Raw genomic sequence first — 21,034 nt, 5'->3', positions numbered from 1 at the left:
CAACACTCACACACTTCACTTGCATCATCAACTGTAACAGCATTGGGCACTAAGTTGATCAGGAACAACACTTCATTCAGCGGCATTTCACAGGAACCTAAGAATATAAAATGCTTCCTACTGACAACTTCAAACATTCAAGGCAAGAATGCAAAAAGCTCCTCCATTGGACATTTATAAGTGATATCCCACTCTTGAATGTATTACCAGCTTCTCTGAGACCCGTCTTCAGCATTTGAAGACAAACCAGGGCAAAAATTCTGAATCTAACAAAGCAGTGAACAGCACTGTCACTGCAGTGAACACTCTTGCATCCACCCAAGACTCATGAAACTGGACATTTAAGTGGTAAAACACAGATCTGTCAAATGCCATAGCATGTGGTAGCAAAGATACGCCCAGATCTATTCTTACCAGGTCATCAGGATATTGACAAAATAGAAACAGTCAAAAACATCCCTAGTTTTCCTCACAAGCCACTCACACACAGGATCCCAAAGCAATTGGCAAAAACTACTAGCTGCAAAGATGGTGATTCATCGTAAAAAAACGCAAAATGACATCGCCAATGGAAGATTTGTACAGTCAATTCAGCACACACACTGATGATCAAACACGCTGCTAGAAATGAAAAGTGTATACTGATATTGAATTCCAACTAAAACTTAAGTTGTTCCTAAGGCAAAGACAAAAACAACCTCTGGCGGTATTGGGGATAGAACGACCAAAAGTCTGTGCATTTTGGGAAAGTCAAGAGTAAAAAAGAGTTCACTTCAGGGATTAGAGGAGACTTGTACTGCCAACAGCCACTCAAACAAAGGAAATCTAGGGCAAGGAGGGGAAACGCCATACGTCACAGAGGCAACACTCAGAGAAAGAAGCAAGCGAGGAGGGAAGGAGTGTGTGGGGAGGCGGCGCGGTGGCAGCACTCACCGTGAGGGCGTCGGGCTCGGCGGCGCGGTGCGCGGCAGCGTCTTCCCCGCGCGGCGGCGCGGCCTCGTCGGGCGGCGGCCGGGCCGGGAGCGTGTCGCAGCAGCTGCCGCCCGCGCAGCGCGGCTGGCTCTTGCGCGAGTCGGCGGTGAGCGACACGTCGTGCGAGTAGGAGCGCAGGAAGGCGCGCACGCCGTCGATGCCCACGAAGTGCGAGGCCGGCACGCCGCGCCACGCGCCGCCGGCCGAAGGCGCCGCGGCCGGCCGCGAAAGCCGCCGGCGCCGCAGGCGCAGCGCCAGCAGCAGCAGCAGCGAGGCGACCAAGAGGCACGACACGGCCGCCACGGCCAGCACCAGCCAGCGCGTCAGGCCGAGCGCGGGCTCGGCCGGCGCCGCCGCGCTGCCCAGCTCCGACAGCAGCTCGGCCACGCTCTCGGCCAGCACCACCGTCAGCGTGGCCGTGGCCGACAGCGCCGGCCGGCCCCGGTCCTTCACCACCACCACCAGGCTGTGCCGGGCCGCGTCGCGGGCCAGCGGCGAGCGCGCCGTGCGCACCTCGCCGCTCTGCAGCCCCACGCGGAACAGCCCCGGCTCCGTCGCCTTCGCCAGCTCGTACGACAGCCACGCGTTCTGCCCCGCGTCCGCGTCCACCGCCACCACCTTGGCCACCAGCGCGCCGGGCTCCGCCGAACGCGGCGCCAGCTCCACGCCCGCCCAGCTCCACGCGCCCGCACCCGCACCCGCACCCGGCGCCGCCGCCGCCGCCGGCGGGTACAGCACCTGCGGCGCGTTGTCGTTCTCGTCCGCGATCAGCAGCCGCACCGACACGTTGCTGCTCAGCGGCGGCGAGCCGCCGTCCTCCGCCCGCACCCACAGCTCCACCTCGCGCACCTCCTCGTAGTCGAACGAGCGCAGCGCGTACAGCGCGCCCGTCTCCGCCTGCACCGACACGTACGACGACAGCGGCGCGCCCCGCAGCCGCCCCTCCCGCAGCCCGTAGCGCACGCGCGCGTTCGGACCCCAGTCCGCGTCCCACGCGCGCACCGTCAGCACCAGCGCGCCCTCGGCGTTGTTCTCCGACAGACGCGCGCTGTAGCGCGCCTCCGCGAACACCGGCGCGTTGTCGTTCACGTCCAGCACCCGCAGCGCCAGCACCGCGCCGCTCCGCAGCGCCGGCGACCCGCCGTCCGCCGCCCGCACCGTCACGTTGTACTCCGACGCCCGCTCGCGGTCCAGCTCCCGCGCCGTCACCACGCTGTAGTAGTCGTCCAGCGCCCGCTCCAGACGGAACGGCACGCTCTCGCCCAGGCTGCACCGCACCTCCCCGTTCGCGCCCGAGTCGCGGTCCTGCACGTGCAACAGCGCCACCACCGTCCCCGGCGCCGCGTCCTCCGAGATCTCGCTCAGCGCCGAACGCACCCAAATCTCGGGCGCGTTGTCGTTCACGTCCGTCACCGAGATCGACACCTTCGCCGTGTCGAAAAGATCTCCTCCATCTCGTGCCTGTATTTCTAGTTCGTATGAATCTCCTTCCTCGAAGTCGAGGTTCCTCACTAGCCTTATCGCTCCCATTCCTATTTCCAGATGGAAGAACTGCGTTGCTACATTTGTCACTTTTCCCATAGAGTACTTCACGTCTCCATTGGTTCCTTCATCGGGGTCGGTGGCGGTGACGCTGAGCAGCGTGGAGCCCACGGGCACGTCCTCGGGCACTCGCACCGTGTACACCGCCTGGCTGAACGCGGGCGCGTTGTCGTTGGCGTCCAGCACAGCCACGCGGATGCGCGCCGTGCCCGTCCGCGACGGATCGCCGCCGTCGCTCGCCCTCAGCAGCAGCTCGTGAAACGCCGCCTCCTCCCGGTCCAGCGCCTTCGCCAGCACCAGCTCGGGACGCTTCTCGCCGTCGGCCCCCGCCTGCACCGACAGCGAGAAGTGCTCGTCGCCGCTCAGCGCGTAGCTCTGCAGGGAATTCACACCCACGTCCGGGTCGTTGGCCTCAGTTAAAATAAAACGCGATCCTACAGATCTCATTTCGCTAATTCGCAGTTCCATTTGTGATTCTCTGAAGGTGGGCGCGTTGTCGTTAATGTCCGTGATTTCCACTTCGATTGCATAAACCTTCATCTCGCCCTCCACGATCAGCTCACAGCGCAGCACGCATTTCTCCTGCAGACGGCACAGCTGCTCCCTGTCGATCCTCTCGGCCGTCACCAAGTGGCCGCTGCTCGCATGCAGAGCGAAATACTGCGTCCTGCCTTGGGACACCACGCGGGCGCCGCGCCCGCCGAGCGCCGCCGGCTCCAGCGCCAGCTCCTCGGCCACGTCGCCCACGAACGAGCCCTTCGGCAGCTCCTCGGGCACCGAGTAGCGCAGCTGCCCCCACGCCGCCTCCCACGCCGACACCAACACGCACCACAGCAGCGCCCGCTGCCTCCGGCACCACCGCCCTTCTCTCGCCGCGCACATCTCCCGCACGGAACCGCCGCCAACGAACCACCGCCGCTCACGCGCCGCTCCCGCTCCGACTTCTTCTTTCAATTCTCTCTCGCCTTCTCCGGCTCCGGCTCCGGCTCGGCGTCCGCTGCCGACCGCTCCCGCCGCCCCTCCGCCTCGCTGCAGCACCGCTCCGCACCGCGGGGCCGCTCGCAGCCGCCCGGACGCCGACACAGCCAGCGAGCGAGCGAGCGAGCCGGGCCGCAGCGGGCGGGGCTGTCTGCAGCGCTCCGCTCCTTCCTCTCCTCCGCGGTGAACAGCGGCGCCCGCAGCCGACGCCCGGCACTGCACGCACGGCTCCACCGAGCAACGCCGCTGCCTCTGCCGCCGGAACCGCCGCCACCGCACAACCGCCGCGCTCTCAATTCCTTAATATTGCCGGCATTGCGATGCCTGCAGTCATTCTCTTCTTGCAGGTCGCTATGTAGTTCTTTCTGTTCTTCAGGTTGCTCATGACCTGTCAGACAGCAGGGCTCCTCTCTGCATCTTTCTTTCTGCTGTTTTGGATGTGTTGTCCTCTTGCATTGCATCTCTATGTCGTTCTCATGAGTCTCATGTCATTATTGCTTAAGGACCCTCTCCACCAACTTCAAAATATTCCCCGCTCTTCTTTGCTTCCACTCATTCTCGTGTCAATTGCGATGCCATACTGTTTTGTTGAAGGTACTCAGTATGCAGGGGTGGCAGAGAGTTCCTCTTCAGTCCCTTACTTCTTACTCAGAGCAAGGAGAACCTTCGTGGTTTCTTCCATCTCCGTACACTTCTGAGCCTTAACCCGTTTTTGCACAAGGACAATCTCACTGGGGACATCCATAGATTGATCTTGCAGTCGCACTCCAATGTAACGTTCCAAAGTTTTCCACATGCCCTTCATAATCTGAGCGTTGCATACATTCATCTCTTCAGTTGTTTGCATGTCACCTGCCTTTAGAAAACCACCACACCTTCTCCATCTCACACAGGAAAGCAATTTCATGAGCCATGGTCATTGCAGAGTCAACAAAAAGCGGAGTTCCCAAACCACACGATTCCTCCCTGCCATGGTGCAGGAGCCAGCAGCTCCCCTCAGCCCTCCCCATCAGTACGTAACGATCTCGAGTAGCCAGCGTGACACAGGAAGATCAGAGGTGATGGCCATGTTCAATGCTTGGTTACATTACGCTTCAGCTTCTTTGAACAAGTGTAGGAGAGCATTGCTGTGTCCTCCAAAAACTTCTCATTTCTAATTCTAACTCTGAAGAGTTCTGAGAACGATGAGTTTTGTTCTGTTCTGTTTTGTCTTGTTTTCAGTACCAGCATCTCCACCATGAACCCCACTGATTATTCTTGCAATCGTTCCACAACTCAGTGCTACGTTCAGTTGTGCTTTCTGTTGTTCTTTCCATGCCTGCAGCCTAAAATAAGCCCTTCCCATGTATCCAGAACGCACCATGGAGGGAACGTCCCATGCACATTCACCAGTGCAGAATGAAGACAAGTTCCCAATCCACGTACTTCCTCCTTGTCGGGTTAGATGAGGAGCCAGGAGTTCCCCTGAGCCCTCTGAGATGGCAGGCCCTGTGCCTCCAGTCCTTCAAGAAATGAGAACAACCCACAAGAAGTGGCCACAAGCACTGCAGACAAGTCCGTTCCACTTCTTGATAGAACTAGCACGCCACAGGACTTAGAGAGGTCTTCTGTGTATGTAATACTTGATGACCTTTCGCAACCTCTTGATTACAACAACTGGTAGAAGAGTGTGGTTGTGCTCTCCTGGTTGCCCTTCCTGCAAACCAGTAGCTCAGTCATGTCAAATACTTCTGATTCTCATTACAAAGACACAGCAGGCCCATGGCAGGGGACTACTGCAGTGTGCAGTTTCATTGACACAACTTTGCCTTAAAATGAGCACTCAGAAGCCAATGAAAGTTCAAGCTGCACCTTCATGTGTCATGATTTTACAGCCTGTGGATTGGTTGAAGGCTTGTACAAAGGTTGTCATTTGTGATCGCCACAGCACTGATAGGAAGGGGCTCAGAGAAACAGGCACTAACTTGGACACAACACGAGCAATCCAAACATGGTACAGCCAAATACACTGCTGACCCATCAATCCTCCTGATTCTTGATGCTTGATGCTCTTGTACTGCCTGTGATCTCTAGCTCATAAGAAGAATAACCTTTAGCCCACGGAATGCTAAGATGTACAAGGGAGCATCGACACAAAAGTGACAGAGAAAAAATTCCAGCCATTCTTTGTCTCGGCTGTCTGCAGTCATCAGACCCTTCTACTACGTTTGCACACCATACCTCAGAAGAAAACACCGCCACACTTGGTGTGAAGGAAATCTTGTCCATCCTAGACATGCATCCAGCTGTACATGCAGGTGAAATTTGACAGCGCTACATGGGATCTGGCATGGGGCTAGATCAGTGTCTGCAGGGAACATCTGATCCCACACCACTCTTCCACTCCACTTTGCCGTCAACGTCACAGAAGTCAGTGCCTCCAGTTGCATTCTTTCTCCTTCACTTCTCAGGCCTGTTCTACACAGGCAACATTTGCCAAAGGCAAGATTCTGGTGGAACCAAAGCTGCCTCTGAGGACAAAGTAACCAGGATCATAGCAGAAATAGTCGCAGGCATTGGTACCAGATGTGAAAGGAAATTCAGACAAGAAGGTTGGCTTTCAAGAGGACAGACAGAACCTCCTTAACACAACAGTTTTCCAAACTCCAAGCCAGCCTGTCACACACAGCGCTCCCAAGTCTCTGGCTCTGTCAGCATCATGGGCACCATCCACATTCCTACTCTTACGTCACACAGCACCAGCAGCAGTTCAGCCACTGCATTGTGTTGGAAGACCAATAGACACAAGTTTTATCCTTGACAGCTCTACACATTCCAAGCATGGAAACGACTCCCTCATTTCCAGAATTGCAATGGACATTCCAATCTCCTAAGGTTTACATCAGCAGCAGGGAAATAAAAACGGAGCAGAGCAAAGAGCTACCTGCACTTCTCTGGAATTCTACACTAGCTCTGATTCTCCGGAAGTACCCTCCTAGTGGCTGACATGTGAACATGAGCATATGAAACATTAATGACCAAAACCAAACAGAAATAGCACACACCAATTTCGCTGCTTTTTTCAATTCAACAAATGCACATGGGTATAAAGCCAGGAAATGCTGTCATCAGTCAAGCAACACATGGAAGCATTCAAAAAGAAACGTGGTTGAGGAATTCCTCAAGAACAAATAATGGCCATCCTTGTGGACGTTAAAATTCAATTGCACAACATCTGGAACCCAATCAGTTTTGAAGCTGCAAGTAGGGCCGTAAACTCCTCCCATAAACTACAAGCTGGAGGATTTCACTTTAGCAAAAAGTCACCACTTCTCAGAAGGATTCCAACTCTCCTGCTCATTTCTCATGACTATGAAAAAGAGTTGATATGAGAACTACCTCAAATTATTTCAGGAAAACATACAATCAGAACTGCTCAGGTTGGAAAAGACCTACAAAATCATCAAGTCCAGCCTCCACCTAAACAGACTTCCCTAACTCTAACAACTCAAACTGTGAGGGATTCAGTCTCAGAGTCCCATTCTGTCATCTTGTCTTTGTTGAGACGTGCTCAAGGAAAGCCAGAAGGTTTCACCACACAGCCTTATCATTTCCAAACACATCTGCTCTGTCCAGAACATAGGAAACATGCTACACTGCCTCCCTGGGAAGAAGGCCTATAAACAGAATTCCAACTAGGAAGAAACTCTACATCATGATGTCACATTTAGATATCCAAGATTTATAGGCTGTAAGATATACGCAATATCTTTCATTTTACACAGAGAAATTTTATCATCAGAGGATTACCATTACCATGCAAGATGTGGGAACTGGGCCAAAAATGGTTGTATATACTACAGGTGTTGGCACCAACCATGAAATCAAAGCACACAATATCTCTGCTGACCCACCTGCTGTTCACGTACAAATCCAGCCACTCACCATCCTTGCTCTGCATTCACCACCTTTTCTTGCACCATGCACACATCCAACATGAAGCAGGCTGTCAGCTCAGAGCAAGAGCACGTCATTCAGTGACAGCTGAAGGAAACAGAAGCATATCCAATGCGTATGCACAGCTGTATACCTTCAAGGCAGGTCATCCAGTTCATTGAGGGCTCTCTTCCACACTGTGGACCAGTTTAAGCTTTGGCAAGAAGCAAGGCAAACCTGACAAGTGATGAACACACAACGTGGCTCTTACTGTAACAATTGCCTTCTAGCGTAGTCTGCTCCATTCCCACATGGCCAAAGTTCCAACAATCCCCCTTTCCTCCACAAGTTCTTCACATGCAACATCCACAAGCCACTTCCAAACAATGCTCTTATGATTGTCTTTAATATTTGTTGATAACAAATTCAATTTCAAAGGAGCAGTACCTCAGCCTGATTCTCTACTCCATGGACAAAGACCATGACAGGAGTGGATACACGGACATTCCTTCTCTCAACATGTCACCATGCAGAGACGATGTAGAGAGTTTAAATGGAAAACAGAAACTAGATGTAGGGTCATTCACCTCCTCTTTCAAGACCATCACACCTAACACACCCAAAGCATGAGCGATTGGGAAATCATCCAGCCCTGCCAACAACGCAAAGTGTAAGGCGGCAGTCAAAGCAAAGTCACGGTTGGAAGCACACAGAAATAAGAAAACCATAAGCTGAAGCCTCCTCTTGTGGGCCTGTTTTACAAGTTAAGGCTTCCGAGAAACTACAAGACATCCTCCTTAATCTTCTGCTTCCTTTTACCTCATACAGAAGATCTTGTCTACAGCTGATTCGGACCGTGTTAAAGGAAGGAAGAATTTCCTGTTCTACAACATTCTCATTTCCCAGAGTAACAACATTGGCCAGAAATGGAAAACATGAACCACGTCCATCCAGGAACTACAGGCTGAAAGACATGAAAGCCACGGTGAAGGAAATGTACATAATAGGGATACAGGATACCAGAGACAGATAAATGAGGATTCACTCTGGGATTAGACGCCATTCTAGCTCTAAAGAGCTGTTCCACTAACAACTTTGGAGAGCAATTCCTTTGCAGGCAACTATCATTGCCTCTAATGACCGGCAAAGGAGGACTGTAGTGTAAACAGCACAGAACTTTGCACCAGCTCTGAAATCAAACCCTTGCCCTTCTCAAAACCACACTCACTACTTCTTAGGTTCAACACCAGCCTCTCACCTTCTTCTCTCAACATTCACAGACTTCACTTGCATCAACTACAACAGCACTGGCCACTAACTTGATCATGAACAACACTTCATTCAGCACTGCTTTACAGAAACGTAAGAATACAAAATTATTTCTACTGACAGCTTTAATCATTCAACACATGTATGGAAACATCTCCACCATTGGCTATTTATAACTGATATTCCAGTCTTGAAAGGGCTATCAGCTACACTGTGATCCCTCTTTAGCATTCGAAAAGAAACAAGGCAATAATGTTGCATCTACCAAAGTGATAAACAGCACTGACGCTGTAGAGACATCACTCTTGCATCTGCCCAAACATTATGAAACTAAACATTAAAGTGACAAAACCCCAACACTGCAGATGCCATAGGAAGTGTTAGCATGGATACGCCCAGCTCTATTCCCATGAGGTCATCAGGACGCTGACAAAAGGCTGAGAAACAGCAAAACACATCCCCTGCTTTCCTCACAAGCCATTCACACACAGCACCCCCAAAACGAGTAGGTAAACACTACCAGCTGTAGAGATTGCCACTGATTGTGATTACAGGCAAAAACCTAACGCCAAAGGACTATTTGGTCATTCGATTCATCAAGCACATTGATCAAACGCACCACTACCAATGGGAAGTGCAAGCAGACACAGAACTCGAAAGAATAAAAAGTTACTCGACAGCCAGGAAACAAAACACTCACTACACATATTCGGGATGGATGACAGCATGAAAAGTCAGTGCAATGTGGGGAGGACAGAAGAAAAGGTGTGTTCAATTTAGTAATAGAAAGAGAAGACTTTGTACTGCCAACAGCCCCGTCAGAAAAGAAAGCCTGGAGAGGGGAGGCGAATCACGAAAGCGGGGAATGTCAAAGAGGCGAACGGGAAGAAAGGGAGGCAGTATGGAGGCGGCGCGGTGGCAGCACTCACCGTGAGGGCGTCGGGCTCGGCGGCGCGGTGCGCGGCAGCGTCTTCCCCGCGCGGTGGCGCGGCCTCGTCGGGCGGCGGCCGGGCCGGGAGCGTGTCGCAGCAGCTGCCGCCCGCGCAGCGCGGCTGGCTCTTGCGCGAGTCGGCGGTGAGCGACACGTCGTGCGAGTAGGAGCGCAGGAAGGCGCGCACGCCGTCGATGCCCACGAAGTGCGAGGCCGGCACGCCGCGCCACGCGCCGCCGGCCGAAGGCGCCGCGGCCGGCCGCGAAAGCCGCCGGCGCCGCAGGCGCAGCGCCAGCAGCAGCAGCAGCGAGGCGACCAAGAGGCACGACACGGCCGCCACGGCCAGCACCAGCCAGCGCGTCAGGCCGAGCGCGGGCTCGGCCGGCGCCGCCGCGCTGCCCAGCTCCGACAGCAGCTCGGCCACGCTCTCGGCCAGCACCACCGTCAGCGTGGCCGTGGCCGACAGCGCCGGCCGGCCCCGGTCCTTCACCACCACCACCAGGCTGTGCCGGGCCGCGTCGCGGGCCAGCGGCGAGCGCGCCGTGCGCACCTCGCCGCTCTGCAGCCCCACGCGGAACAGCCCCGGCTCCGTCGCCTTCGCCAGCTCGTACGACAGCCACGCGTTCTGCCCCGCGTCCGCGTCCACCGCCACCACCTTGGCCACCAGCGCGCCGGGCTCCGCCGAACGCGGCGCCAGCTCCACGCCCGCCCAGCTCCACGCGCCCGCACCCGCACCCGCACCCGCCGCCGCCGCCGACGCCGGCGGGTACAGCACCTGCGGCGCGTTGTCGTTCTCGTCCGCGATCAGCAGCCGCACCGACACGTTGCTGCTCAGCGGCGGCGAGCCGCCGTCCTCCGCCCGCACCCACAGCTCCACCTCGCGCACCTCCTCGTAGTCGAACGAGCGCAGCGCGTACAGCGCGCCCGTCTCCGCCTGCACCGACACGTACGACGACAGCGGCGCGCCCCGCAGCCGCCCCTCCCGCAGCCCGTAGCGCACGCGCGCGTTCGGACCCCAGTCCGCGTCCCACGCGCGCACCGTCAGCACCAGCGCGCCCTCGGCGTTGTTCTCCGACAGACGCGCGCTGTAGCGCGCCTCCGCGAACACCGGCGCGTTGTCGTTCACGTCCAGCACCCGCAGCGCCAGCACCGCGCCGCTCCGCAGCGCCGGCGACCCGCCGTCCGCCGCCCGCACCGTCACGTTGTACTCCGACGCCCGCTCGCGGTCCAGCTCCCGCGCCGTCACCACGCTGTAGTAGTCGTCCAGCGCCCGCTCCAGACGGAACGGCACGCTCTCGCCCAGGCTGCACCGCACCTCCCCGTTCGCGCCCGAGTCGCGGTCCTGCACGTGCAACAGCGCCACCACCGTCCCCGGCGCCGCGTCCTCCGAGATCTCGCTCAGCGCCGAACGCACCCAAATCTCGGGCGCGTTGTCGTTCACGTCCGTCACCGAGATCGACACCTTCGCCGTGTCGAAAAGGCCACCCTTATCCTGTGCCTGTAATTCTAATTCGTAGAAGTCGCCTTCCTCGAAATCCAGGTTCTTCAGCAGTGTAATTTCTCCTGTCCCCCTCTCGAGCTGGAAGTATTCCACTGCTATGCTTGTAACTTTCCTCAGAGTGTACATCACTTCGCCGTTGGTTCCTTCGTCGGGGTCGGTGGCAGTGACGCTGAGCAGCGTGGAGCCCACGGGCACGTCCTCGGGCACTCGCACCGTGTACACCGCCTGGCTGAACGCGGGCGCGTTGTCGTTGGCGTCCAGCACAGCCACGCGGATGCGCGCCGTGCCCGTCCGCGACGGATCGCCGCCGTCGCTCGCCCTCAGCAGCAGCTCGTGAAACGCCGCCTCCTCCCGGTCCAGCGCCTTCGCCAGCACCAGCTCGGGACGCTTCTCGCCGTCGGCCCCCGCCTGCACCGACAGCGAGAAGTGCTCGTCGCCGCTCAGCGCGTAGCTCTGCAGGGAATTCGCACCCACGTCCGGGTCGTGAGCCATACTCAGGGCAAAACGGGATCCAGGTGTTGTGGTTTCACTCATTCTCAGTTCTTTTTCAGCTTCACCAAAGGTTGGCGCGTTGTCGTTAATATCCGTGATTTCCACTTCAATTGCATAAACCTTCATCTCGCCCTCCACGATCAGCTCACAGCGCAGCACGCATTTCTCCTGCAAACGGCACAGCTGCTCCCTGTCGATCCTCTCGGCCGTCACCAAGTGGCCGCTGCTCGCATGCAGAGCGAAATACTGCGTCCTGCCTTGGGACACCACGCGGGCGCCGCGCCCGCCGAGCGCCGCCGGCTCCAGCGCCAGCTCCTCGGCCACGTCGCCCACGAACGAGCCCTTCGGCAGCTCCTCGGGCACCGAGTAGCGCAGCTGCCCCCACGCCGCCTCCCACGCCGACACCAACACGCACCACAGCAGCGCCCGCTGCCTCCGGCACCACCGCCCTTCTCTCGCCGCGCACATCTCCCGCACGGAACCGCCGCCAACGAACCACCGCCGCTCACGCGCCGCTCCCACTCCGACTGCTTCTTCTGCCAATTCTCTCTCGCCTTCTCCGGCTCCGGCTCCGGCTCGGCGTCCGCTGCCGACCGCTCCCGCCGCCCCTCCGCCTCGCTGCAGCACCGCTCCGCACCGCGGGGCCGCTCGCAGCCGCCCGGACGCCGACACAGCCAGCGAGCGAGCGAGCGAGCCGGGCCGCAGCGGGCGGGGCTGCCTGCAGCGCTCCGCTCCTTCCTCTCCTCCGCGGTGAACAGCGGCGCCCGCAGCCGACGCCCGGCACTGCACGCACGGCTCCACCGAGCAACGCCGCTGCCTCTGCCGCGGCAACATGGAAATAGCGCTCTGTGAGTTCCGCTTCCTGCGGTATTTATTCTTCAGTAGGATATCATCTTCTATTCTGCAAGGTTGTTTTCATTTGAGTGAAAGTACAGTTTTCCCATGTAATTCTTTATTTCTCATATCGGTTAAGGAGAATGTTTATTCCTTCTCTAGATACTTCTGAGTGGTTTTTCCTTTTTTAATTTCCTTTTTTTCTTTTTTTTTTTTCTTTTCCCCAAATGGAGTATCTCCATCGGGAAACCCTTAAATTCATTAACCTTGCTTGCATTTCTTTGGAAGGAGATGTTGCTCAGCTTTCCAACACTGTATATGCCATGAATTCTGCAAACATTTGTCATATCTATAGTTCCAATGTCAACAATCTAGATGAAAACACTGCACGGTCTCCATGAGACACAGGATACAGATGTCAAGTGCCATGCAGATATCCAAGTGAAGCTGGAAATTGAGTTCTCAAATCATACCGTTGCTCCCTGTTATGGTTATTTAGGCAGTTTGTCTTCTTCCGTGGCTCACATATTGAGCTCCTATCTATTTGAGAGTGCCTGCAATTGTGGGAACGCTGACAGCACATTCACTTGGATTCTAATTCAGAGAAATTTGAAAAACAGAATAGCTGTCTTTTGCCTCCAATGAGATCCTGAACAGAGTGCGTGGGACAAACATCGTGTTTTGTAAGGAACTCTCCACACAACCTGAAGGGAGGCTGTGGTGAAGTGGAAGTCAGCCTCTTCTCCCATGTAACAAGCAGTAGGACTGGAGGCAAACTTCCAGCTGTCCAATCTGAGGACCCTGCTCCAGGATATAATTGCATCTGCTTTAAGAAGTCACCTCTCGGAGCACTTGGAAATCACTGACAGTTCAAGCAGCGTCTTCATTTGCTTTTTGTAAGCAATCTCTTCCTAAAGGGGACAAAACAATCATTTCTTCTTCAAGGTCATCGTGATCATGGCGATAGCATTGAGTTCCTGTTGGGTTTGTTATCTCTAACATCTACCAAGGAGAATCCTATTTTGAATTCCAACTGAAAATACCTCCAAGTAATACCTCACATTTGCAGAAGCAGCCTCTTCACCAGGTACTCCACTGATTATTCTTGCAATCATTCTGCAGATAATCTTTCCTCAGCTTTCCAGCCCTGTACCATCAGCAGTGCGCTCCATTCTCTTGTCATTTCCGTTGTTCTTACAGTGTCAACAGCCGTTCCCATGCATCCATAACACACCATAAAGGAACTCTCCCATGCACATTCCCCAGTACATCAGGAAGACGAGGTCTCAATCCATGTAGTTCCCACTTATCAGATTAGACGAGGAGCCAGCAGTTCCCCTGAGTCCTCTGGGATGGCACGCTGTGTGTCTCCAATCCTCCAAGAAATGAGAACAACCCACAAGAGGTGGCCACAAGCATTGCAGGCAAGTCTGTTCCACTTCCCCGTGTCGATACACTGCCACAGGCCTTTGAGCTGTTGTGGATGTGCACAATGCTGGATGAACTTTTGCTTCTTCTTGATCGCAACAGTGGCTGGATTCTGCACCCACCAACTCCCTCCACTACATTAGCACGCATGGAGACTGGAGTAGCTGAAAACTCTGGCCTTGCTTTCAGTTCACTTCAATTTCTAACAAGATAACGACACAAACACCCAAAGAAAACCCTGTGGCACTTGGTGTGAAGGAAACCTTGTCCCATCAGAAACATGCATCTAGGTGTACATGCAGCTGTTATATGAAAGCACTATGTGGGATCTGCTACGACTCTAGAATGGCACTTTTAGGGATCATCTCCCTCCACAACAATCTTCTGCAGTTCTTCGCCTTCAGCATCACAGAAGTCAGAACATCCACCCACATTCTCTCTTTCACTTCCCAGACCAGCAATATAGATGTGGTTTTTGCCTAGTACTCGATACCGGCGGAACAAACACTGCCTCTGAGGGCAAAGTAACAAGGATCACTGCAGAAATAGATGCAGGCATTGGCACCAGGTGTGAAAGGAAATCCAGACAAGAAGGTTTGCTTTCAAGAAGCCAGGCACAGCTTCCTTAACCCAACAGTTTTTCAAACTCTAAGCCAAGCTCTCTCGCACTGCACTCCAAACTCTCTGGCTCTGTCAGCACCGCGGACATCAGCCACATTCCTGCAGTTCTGTCAGGCAGCACCAGAACGGACGTTGGTTTGAAAGTGAAATATATCCAAGTCTCAGCCTTTTCAGCTCCACACACTCCAAGTATGGAAACGACTCCCTCATTTCCACAATTCTAAAGGACCTTACAATCTTTTTAGGTTAATGTCTAGAGCAGAGGTATAAAAAAGGAAGAGAGCAAAGAGTTACCCACACATATCTGGCATTCTACAGCAGCTCTGACTCTCCTGAAATACACAGGTAGCGGCTGATGTGAACAAGGCTCATGAACCTATAACACACTACTAAACAAAAACAAAATGAACGGCCATTTTTGCTGCTTTTTCAAAATAAACACAAGTACACGGATATAAAGCCAGGAAATGCTATCATCCGTGAAAGACTACAGGGAAACATTCAAAGAGAAACGTAGTTGAGAATTTCCTCAAGATGAAATAATGGCCATCCTTGTGAACTCTGAAATACAAACACACAGCACCTGGAATCCAATCAGTTTTCAGGATGCAAGCAGGGCCCTAAACTCCCCCCATAAACAACAGGCTGGAGGATTTCCTTTCAGGAAAAATTCACCACTTCTCAGAAAGTTTCCAACTCATCTCCAATGGATATGACATTGTAAATGAAAAAGTGTTAATGTCAGAACTATTTTGAATTATTTCAGGATACCATAGAATCAGAACTGCTCAGATTGGAAAAGACCTACAAAATCATCAAGTCCAGCCTCTACCTAACCACACTACCGAAACTCTAATAACTCAAACCATGAGGGATGCAGTCTCAGTCTCATCACACATCATGTTTTGTTGCTAAGTGTTTGTTGACACTTGCTCAAGGAAGGCAAGGAGGTTTCACCACACAGCCTTAACATTTCCAAATGCATCTGCTCTGTCCAGAACATAGGAAACGTGCAACACCGCCACCCTGGGAAGAAGGCCTATAAACAAAATTCCAACTAGGAAGAAACTCTACATCACAACTTTACATCTAAATACACAACATTTATAAGCTGTAAGATATATGCAGTATCTTTCAATTTACAGAGACAAATTTTATCATCAGAGGATTACCATTACCATGCAAGATGTGGGAACTGGGCCAAAAATGGTTCATACATACTACAGGTGTTGGCACCAACCATGAAATCGAAGCATGGTGCACACAATATCTCTGCTGACCCACCTGCTGTCCACATTCAAATCCAACCACTCATAATCCGTGCTCTGCATTCACTACCTTCACTTGCACCTTGGAGACATCAAATATTGAGCAGTATGGCAGCTTCTAGCAAAAGCATGTCATTTAGTGTCAGTTGAAGGAAACATAAGCATATCCACTCATACTCCTGACAGCTGTAAACATGCAAGGCAGGTCATCCACTTCATTGAAGGCTCTATTCCACACTGTAGACTAGTTTAAGCTTTGCAAGAAGCAAGGCAAACCTGACAAGTGATGAACACACAAGGTAGCTGTTAGCACACCAACTGACTTCTAGCACGGTCTGCTCCATTCCCATGCAGTCAAAGTTCAAACAACCCTCTTTCCTCCACAAGTTCTTCAGATGCAACATCCTCGAGCCATTTCCAAATGATACTCCTAAGTTTATCACGAATGTTTGTTGATAACAGCTTCAAAGGACCAGTGGTTCTGCCTGTTTCTCTACTACAAGTACAAAGAGCATGACAGGGGTGCATACAAGGACATTCCTTCCCTCAACATACCATCATGCAGAGAGGATGTAGAGAGTTTAAATGGAAAACAGAAACTAGATACAGGGTCATTCACCTCCTGTTTCAAGAACATCATACCTAACACACCCAGCACATGTGCTATTGGGAAGTTATTCAAACCTGCCAGCAACGCAGAGTAAGGTGGAAGTCAAAGCAAATCCATGGTTGGAAGCACACAGAAATAAAGAAACCAGAAGTTGAAGTCTCTCCTTATGGGCCTAATTTGGAAGTTGATTCTTCTCAGAATCTATGCAACATCCTCTCCAATCTTCTGCTTCCTGTTTCATCACAGAGAAAAGGTTGTCTACAACTGATGGAGACCTTGTCAAAGGAAGGAAGAATTTCCTGTAATACAACACTCTCATTTCCCAGTGTAACAGCATTGTCCACAAAACATGAACCACAATCATCCAGGAAGTACAGGCCTGTAGACATGAAAATCACAGTGAAGGAAAGGTACATACCAGGGATACAGGATACTAGAGATGGGTAAAGGAGGATTCACACTGCCATTATATGCCATGCCAGTTCTAAAGATTTGTTCTGCAAATCTTTGGTGAAATCTTCATTTGCAGGCAACTTGCCTTGCCTCTAATAACCTGGAAATGAGGACTGTCCTGTAAACTGCACAGAACTTTGCACCAGCTCTGAAAACAAAGCATACCCTACCCAAAACCATGCTAACCACCTACTTCTTCAGTTCAACACCAGCCTCTCATCTACTTCTCTCTACATTCAAAGACTTCAGTTGCAAGTGGCGTGACCAACTATGACAGCATTTGGCACCAAGTTGATCATGAACAAAACTGCATTCAAGGATATTCTGCAGAAAACTATGAATACAGTATTCGTTTTTCCTATTGACAGCTTTGAACATTAAAGACGTACTGAAACATCTCCACCACTGGACATTTATCAATGACATTCCAGTCTTGAAAGGTTTAACGCCTTCAGCATTCGAAGGAAACAAGGCAAAAATGTTGATTCTAAAACAGTGGTGAACAGCACTGTCACTGTAGAGACATTGCTCTTGGATCTATCCAAACACTATGGAACTGGACATTGAAGTGATACAACTAAACAGTGCCATTAAAGGTGTTAGCAAAGATACACCCAGATCTACTGATATCAGGTCATCAGGACATTCATAAAAGGCTGAGAAAGTGCAAAACACATCCCCCGTTTTCCTCACAAGCCATTCACACACGCTATCTCACATCAGTTCGCAAAGACTACACGCTGTAAACACTGTGTTTCGTTGTGGTAACAGGCAAATAGGTATCGACAAAGAACCGTTTCCTCATTTGTATTCACAAAGTACGTTGATCAAACCCACCACTTGAAATGAAAAGGGCATTCCGAATCAGAATTCCCAATTAAAAATAAAGCCATTTTACAGGCAGAGAACGAAACAACCTCTGGATGCATAGGGGATGGCAGGATCAAAAGTCTGGGCAAGCTGGGGAGGTCAGGAGTAAAAGTGTGTTGAGTTTAGGGAGACCTTGCACTGCCAACGGCTGCGCCACTAAAGGAAGCCTCGAGAGGGGAGACGAAACAAGAAAGTGAGGAAAGTCAAATCCTGAAAATGAGGGGAATGGGGAGGGAGGGACTGGGGAACCGCCGGGGGCCACCTCTAACGAACCGTTTTAAGTAACGAGAGCCGACAGTGTCATCCAACAAGGGAGACGGGTCAGTTGCTGCTGTGGAAGTCAGCGCAGAATGAAAGGTACTGATAACCTATTTGAAATACATTCAGGCAGACAAAAAAAAAAACGCAATGAAGGAGAGGCGTTACCAACAAACTCCTGAGCGAATCAGAACAGAAGAGAGAAAAAGGGAAACGCGACAGGGTAAAGAGGCAAAGACTCGACCGAGAAGAGAGAGGAAAGAGAGGCAGTGGGGAGACGGCGCGGTGGCAGCACTCACCGTGAGGGCGTCGGGCTCGGCGGCGCGGTGCGCGGCAGCGTCTTCCCCGCGCGGTGGCGCGGCCTCGTCGGGCGGCGGCCGGGCCGGGAGCGTGTCGCAGCAGCTGCCGCCCGCGCAGCGCGGCTGGCTCTTGCGCGAGTCGGCGGTGAGCGACACGTCGTGCGAGTAGGAGCGCAGGAAGGCGCGCACGCCGTCGATGCCCACGAAGTGCGAGGCCGGCACGCCGCGCCACGCGCCGCCGGCCGAAGGCGCCGCGGCCGGCCGCGAAAGCCGCCGGCGCCGCAGGCGCAGCGCCAGCAGCAGCAGCAGCGAGGCGACCAAGAGGCACGACACGGCCGCCACGGCCAGCACCAGCCAGCGCGTCAGGCCGAGCGCGGGCTCGGCCGGCGCCGCCGCGCTGCCCAGCTCCGACAGCAGCTCGGCCACGCTCTCGGCCAGCACCACCGTCAGCGTGGCCGTGGCCGACAGCGCCGGCCGGCCCCGGTCCTTCACCACCACCACCAGGCTGTGCCGGGCCGCGTCGCGGGCCAGCGGCGAGCGCGCCGTGCGCACCTCGCCGCTCTGCAGCCCCACGCGGAACAGCCCCGGCTCCGTCGCCTTCGCCAGCTCGTACGACAGCCACGCGTTCTGCCCCGCGTCCGCGTCCACCGCCACCACCTTGGCCACCAGCGCGCCGGGCTCCGCCGAACGCGGCGCCAGCTCCACGCCCGCCCAGCTCCACGCGCCCGCACCCGCACCCGCACCCGCCGCCGCCGCCGACGCCGGCGGGTACAGCACCTGCGGCGCGTTGTCGTTCTCGTCCGCGATCAGCAGCCGCACCGACACGTTGCTGCTCAGCGGCGGCGAGCCGCCGTCCTCCGCCCGCACCCACAGCTCCACCTCGCGCACCTCCTCGTAGTCGAACGAGCGCAGCGCGTACAGCGCGCCCGTCTCCGCCTGCACCGACACGTACGACGACAGCGGCGCGCCCCGCAGCCGCCCCTCCCGCAGCCCGTAGCGCACGCGCGCGTTCGGACCCCAGTCCGCGTCCCACGCGCGCACCGTCAGCACCAGCGCGCCCTCGGCGTTGTTCTCCGACAGACGCGCGCTGTAGCGCGCCTCCGCGAACACCGGCGCGTTGTCGTTCACGTCCAGCACCCGCAGCGCCAGCACCGCGCCGCTCCGCAGCGCCGGCGACCCGCCGTCCGCCGCCCGCACCGTCACGTTGTACTCCGACGCCCGCTCGCGGTCCAGCTCCCGCGCCGTCACCACGCTGTAGTAGTCGTCCAGCGCCCGCTCCAGACGGAACGGCACGCTCTCGCCCAGGCTGCACCGCACCTCCCCGTTCGCGCCCGAGTCGCGGTCCTGCACGTGCAACAGCGCCACCACCGTCCCCGGCGCCGCGTCCTCCGAGATCTCGCTCAGCGCCGAACGCACCCAAATCTCGGGCGCGTTGTCGTTCACGTCCGTCACCGAGACGGACACCTTCGCAGTGTCAGATAGGGCACCACCGTCGTGAGCCTGAACGAGAATCTCGTAAGAGTCTTGTTCCTCGTAATCCAGGTTCCTCACCAGCGTCATTGCTCCTGTGTCGGGTTCCAGGTTGAAGATTTCAAGTGTCATTTCTGTAGCTATCTTTATCGAATACTTCACGTCCCCATAGACTCCGTCGTCGGGGTCAGTGGCGGTGACGCTGAGCAGCGTGGAGCCCACGGGCACGTCCTCGGGCACTCGCACCGTGTACACCGCCTGGCTGAACGCGGGCGCGTTGTCGTTGGCGTCCAGCACAGCCACGCGGATGCGCGCCGTGCCCGTCCGCGACGGATCGCCGCCGTCGCTCGCCCTCAGCAGCAGCTCGTGAAACGCCGCCTCCTCCCGGTCCAGCGCCTTCGCCAGCACCAGCTCGGGACGCTTCTCGCCGTCGGCCCCCGCCTGCACCGACAGCGAGAAGTGCTCGTCGCCGCTCAGCGCGTAGCTCTGCAGGGAATTCGCACCCACGTCCGGGTCGTGAGCCGTAGATAGAAGAAACCTCGATCCAACAGCTGTCGTCTCGCTCATTCTCAGATCCATTTCTGCCTCTCGAAAGCTGGGCGCGTTATCATTTATGTCCGTGATTTCGACTTCGATTGCATAAACCTTCATCTCGCCCTCCACGATCAGCTCACAGCGCAGCACGCATTTCTCCTGCAGACGGCACAGCTGCTCCCTGTCGATCCTCTCGGCCGTCACCAAGTGGCCGCTGCTCGCATGCAGAGCGAAATACTGCGTCCTGCCTTGGGACACCACGCGGGCGCCGCGCCCGCCGAGCGCCGCCGGCTCCAGCGCCAGCTCCTCGGCCACGTCGCCCACGAACGAGCCCTTCGGCAGCTCCTCGGGCACCGAGTAGCGCAGCTGCCCCCACGCCGCCTCCCACGCCGACACCAACACGCACCACAGCAGCGCCCGCTGCCTCCGGCACCACCGCCCTTCTCTCGCCGCGCACATCTCCCGCACGGAACCGCCGCCAACGAACCACCGCCGCTCACGCGCCGCTCCCACTCCGACTGCTTCTGCTTTCAATTCTCTCTTTCCTTCTCCTCCGGCTCCGGCTCGGCGTCCGCTGCCGACCGCTCCCGCCGCCCCTCCGCCTCGCTGCAGCACCGCTCCGCACCGCGGGGCCGCTCGCAGCCGCCCGGACGCCGACACAGCCAGCGAGCGAGCGAGCGAGCCGGGCCGCAGCGGGCGGGGCTGCCTGCAGCGCTCCGCTCCTTCCTCTCCTCCGCGGTGAACAGCGGCGCCCGCAGCCGACGCCCGGCACTGCACGCACGGCTCCAC

The 21,034-nt window shown here is 55.3% G+C and overlaps 1 protein-coding gene and 2 pseudogenes across 3 annotated transcripts in view; all 3 read right to left on the bottom strand.

Moving 5' to 3' along the window:
* The window catches only part of LOC306951775 (protocadherin gamma-C5-like), a gene marked incomplete at both ends in the record, with an annotated part of 64,553 nt that extends 60,848 nt beyond the window's left edge, over positions 1 to 3,705 (bottom strand). Inside the window, one exon of the mRNA XM_079542313.1 lies at positions 934 to 3,705. Within this exon, the coding sequence (XP_079398439.1) occupies positions 934 to 3,396 (2,463 nt within the window). The remainder of the gene's footprint in view (positions 1 to 933) is intronic.
* A 5,789-nt stretch (positions 3,706 to 9,494) lies between these two features.
* LOC306951703 (protocadherin gamma-A2 pseudogene) lies at positions 9,495 to 12,401 on the bottom strand (annotated as a pseudogene). The gene has a single exon. The product of its transcript is annotated as a protocadherin gamma-A2 pseudogene (transcript).
* A 5,604-nt stretch (positions 12,402 to 18,005) lies between these two features.
* On the bottom strand, positions 18,006 to 21,034 carry LOC306951702 (protocadherin gamma-A2 pseudogene; annotated as a pseudogene). Its single transcript has one exon. The product of its transcript is annotated as a protocadherin gamma-A2 pseudogene (transcript).

This window comes from Tetrao urogallus, assembly GCF_951394365.1.
Source record: "Tetrao urogallus genome assembly, chromosome: 14".
In the NCBI taxonomy this organism is placed as follows: domain Eukaryota; kingdom Metazoa; phylum Chordata; class Aves; order Galliformes; family Phasianidae; genus Tetrao; species Tetrao urogallus.
The sequence above is the reverse complement of the archived record's forward strand: the minus strand, read 5'-3'. Positions and strand labels throughout refer to the sequence as shown.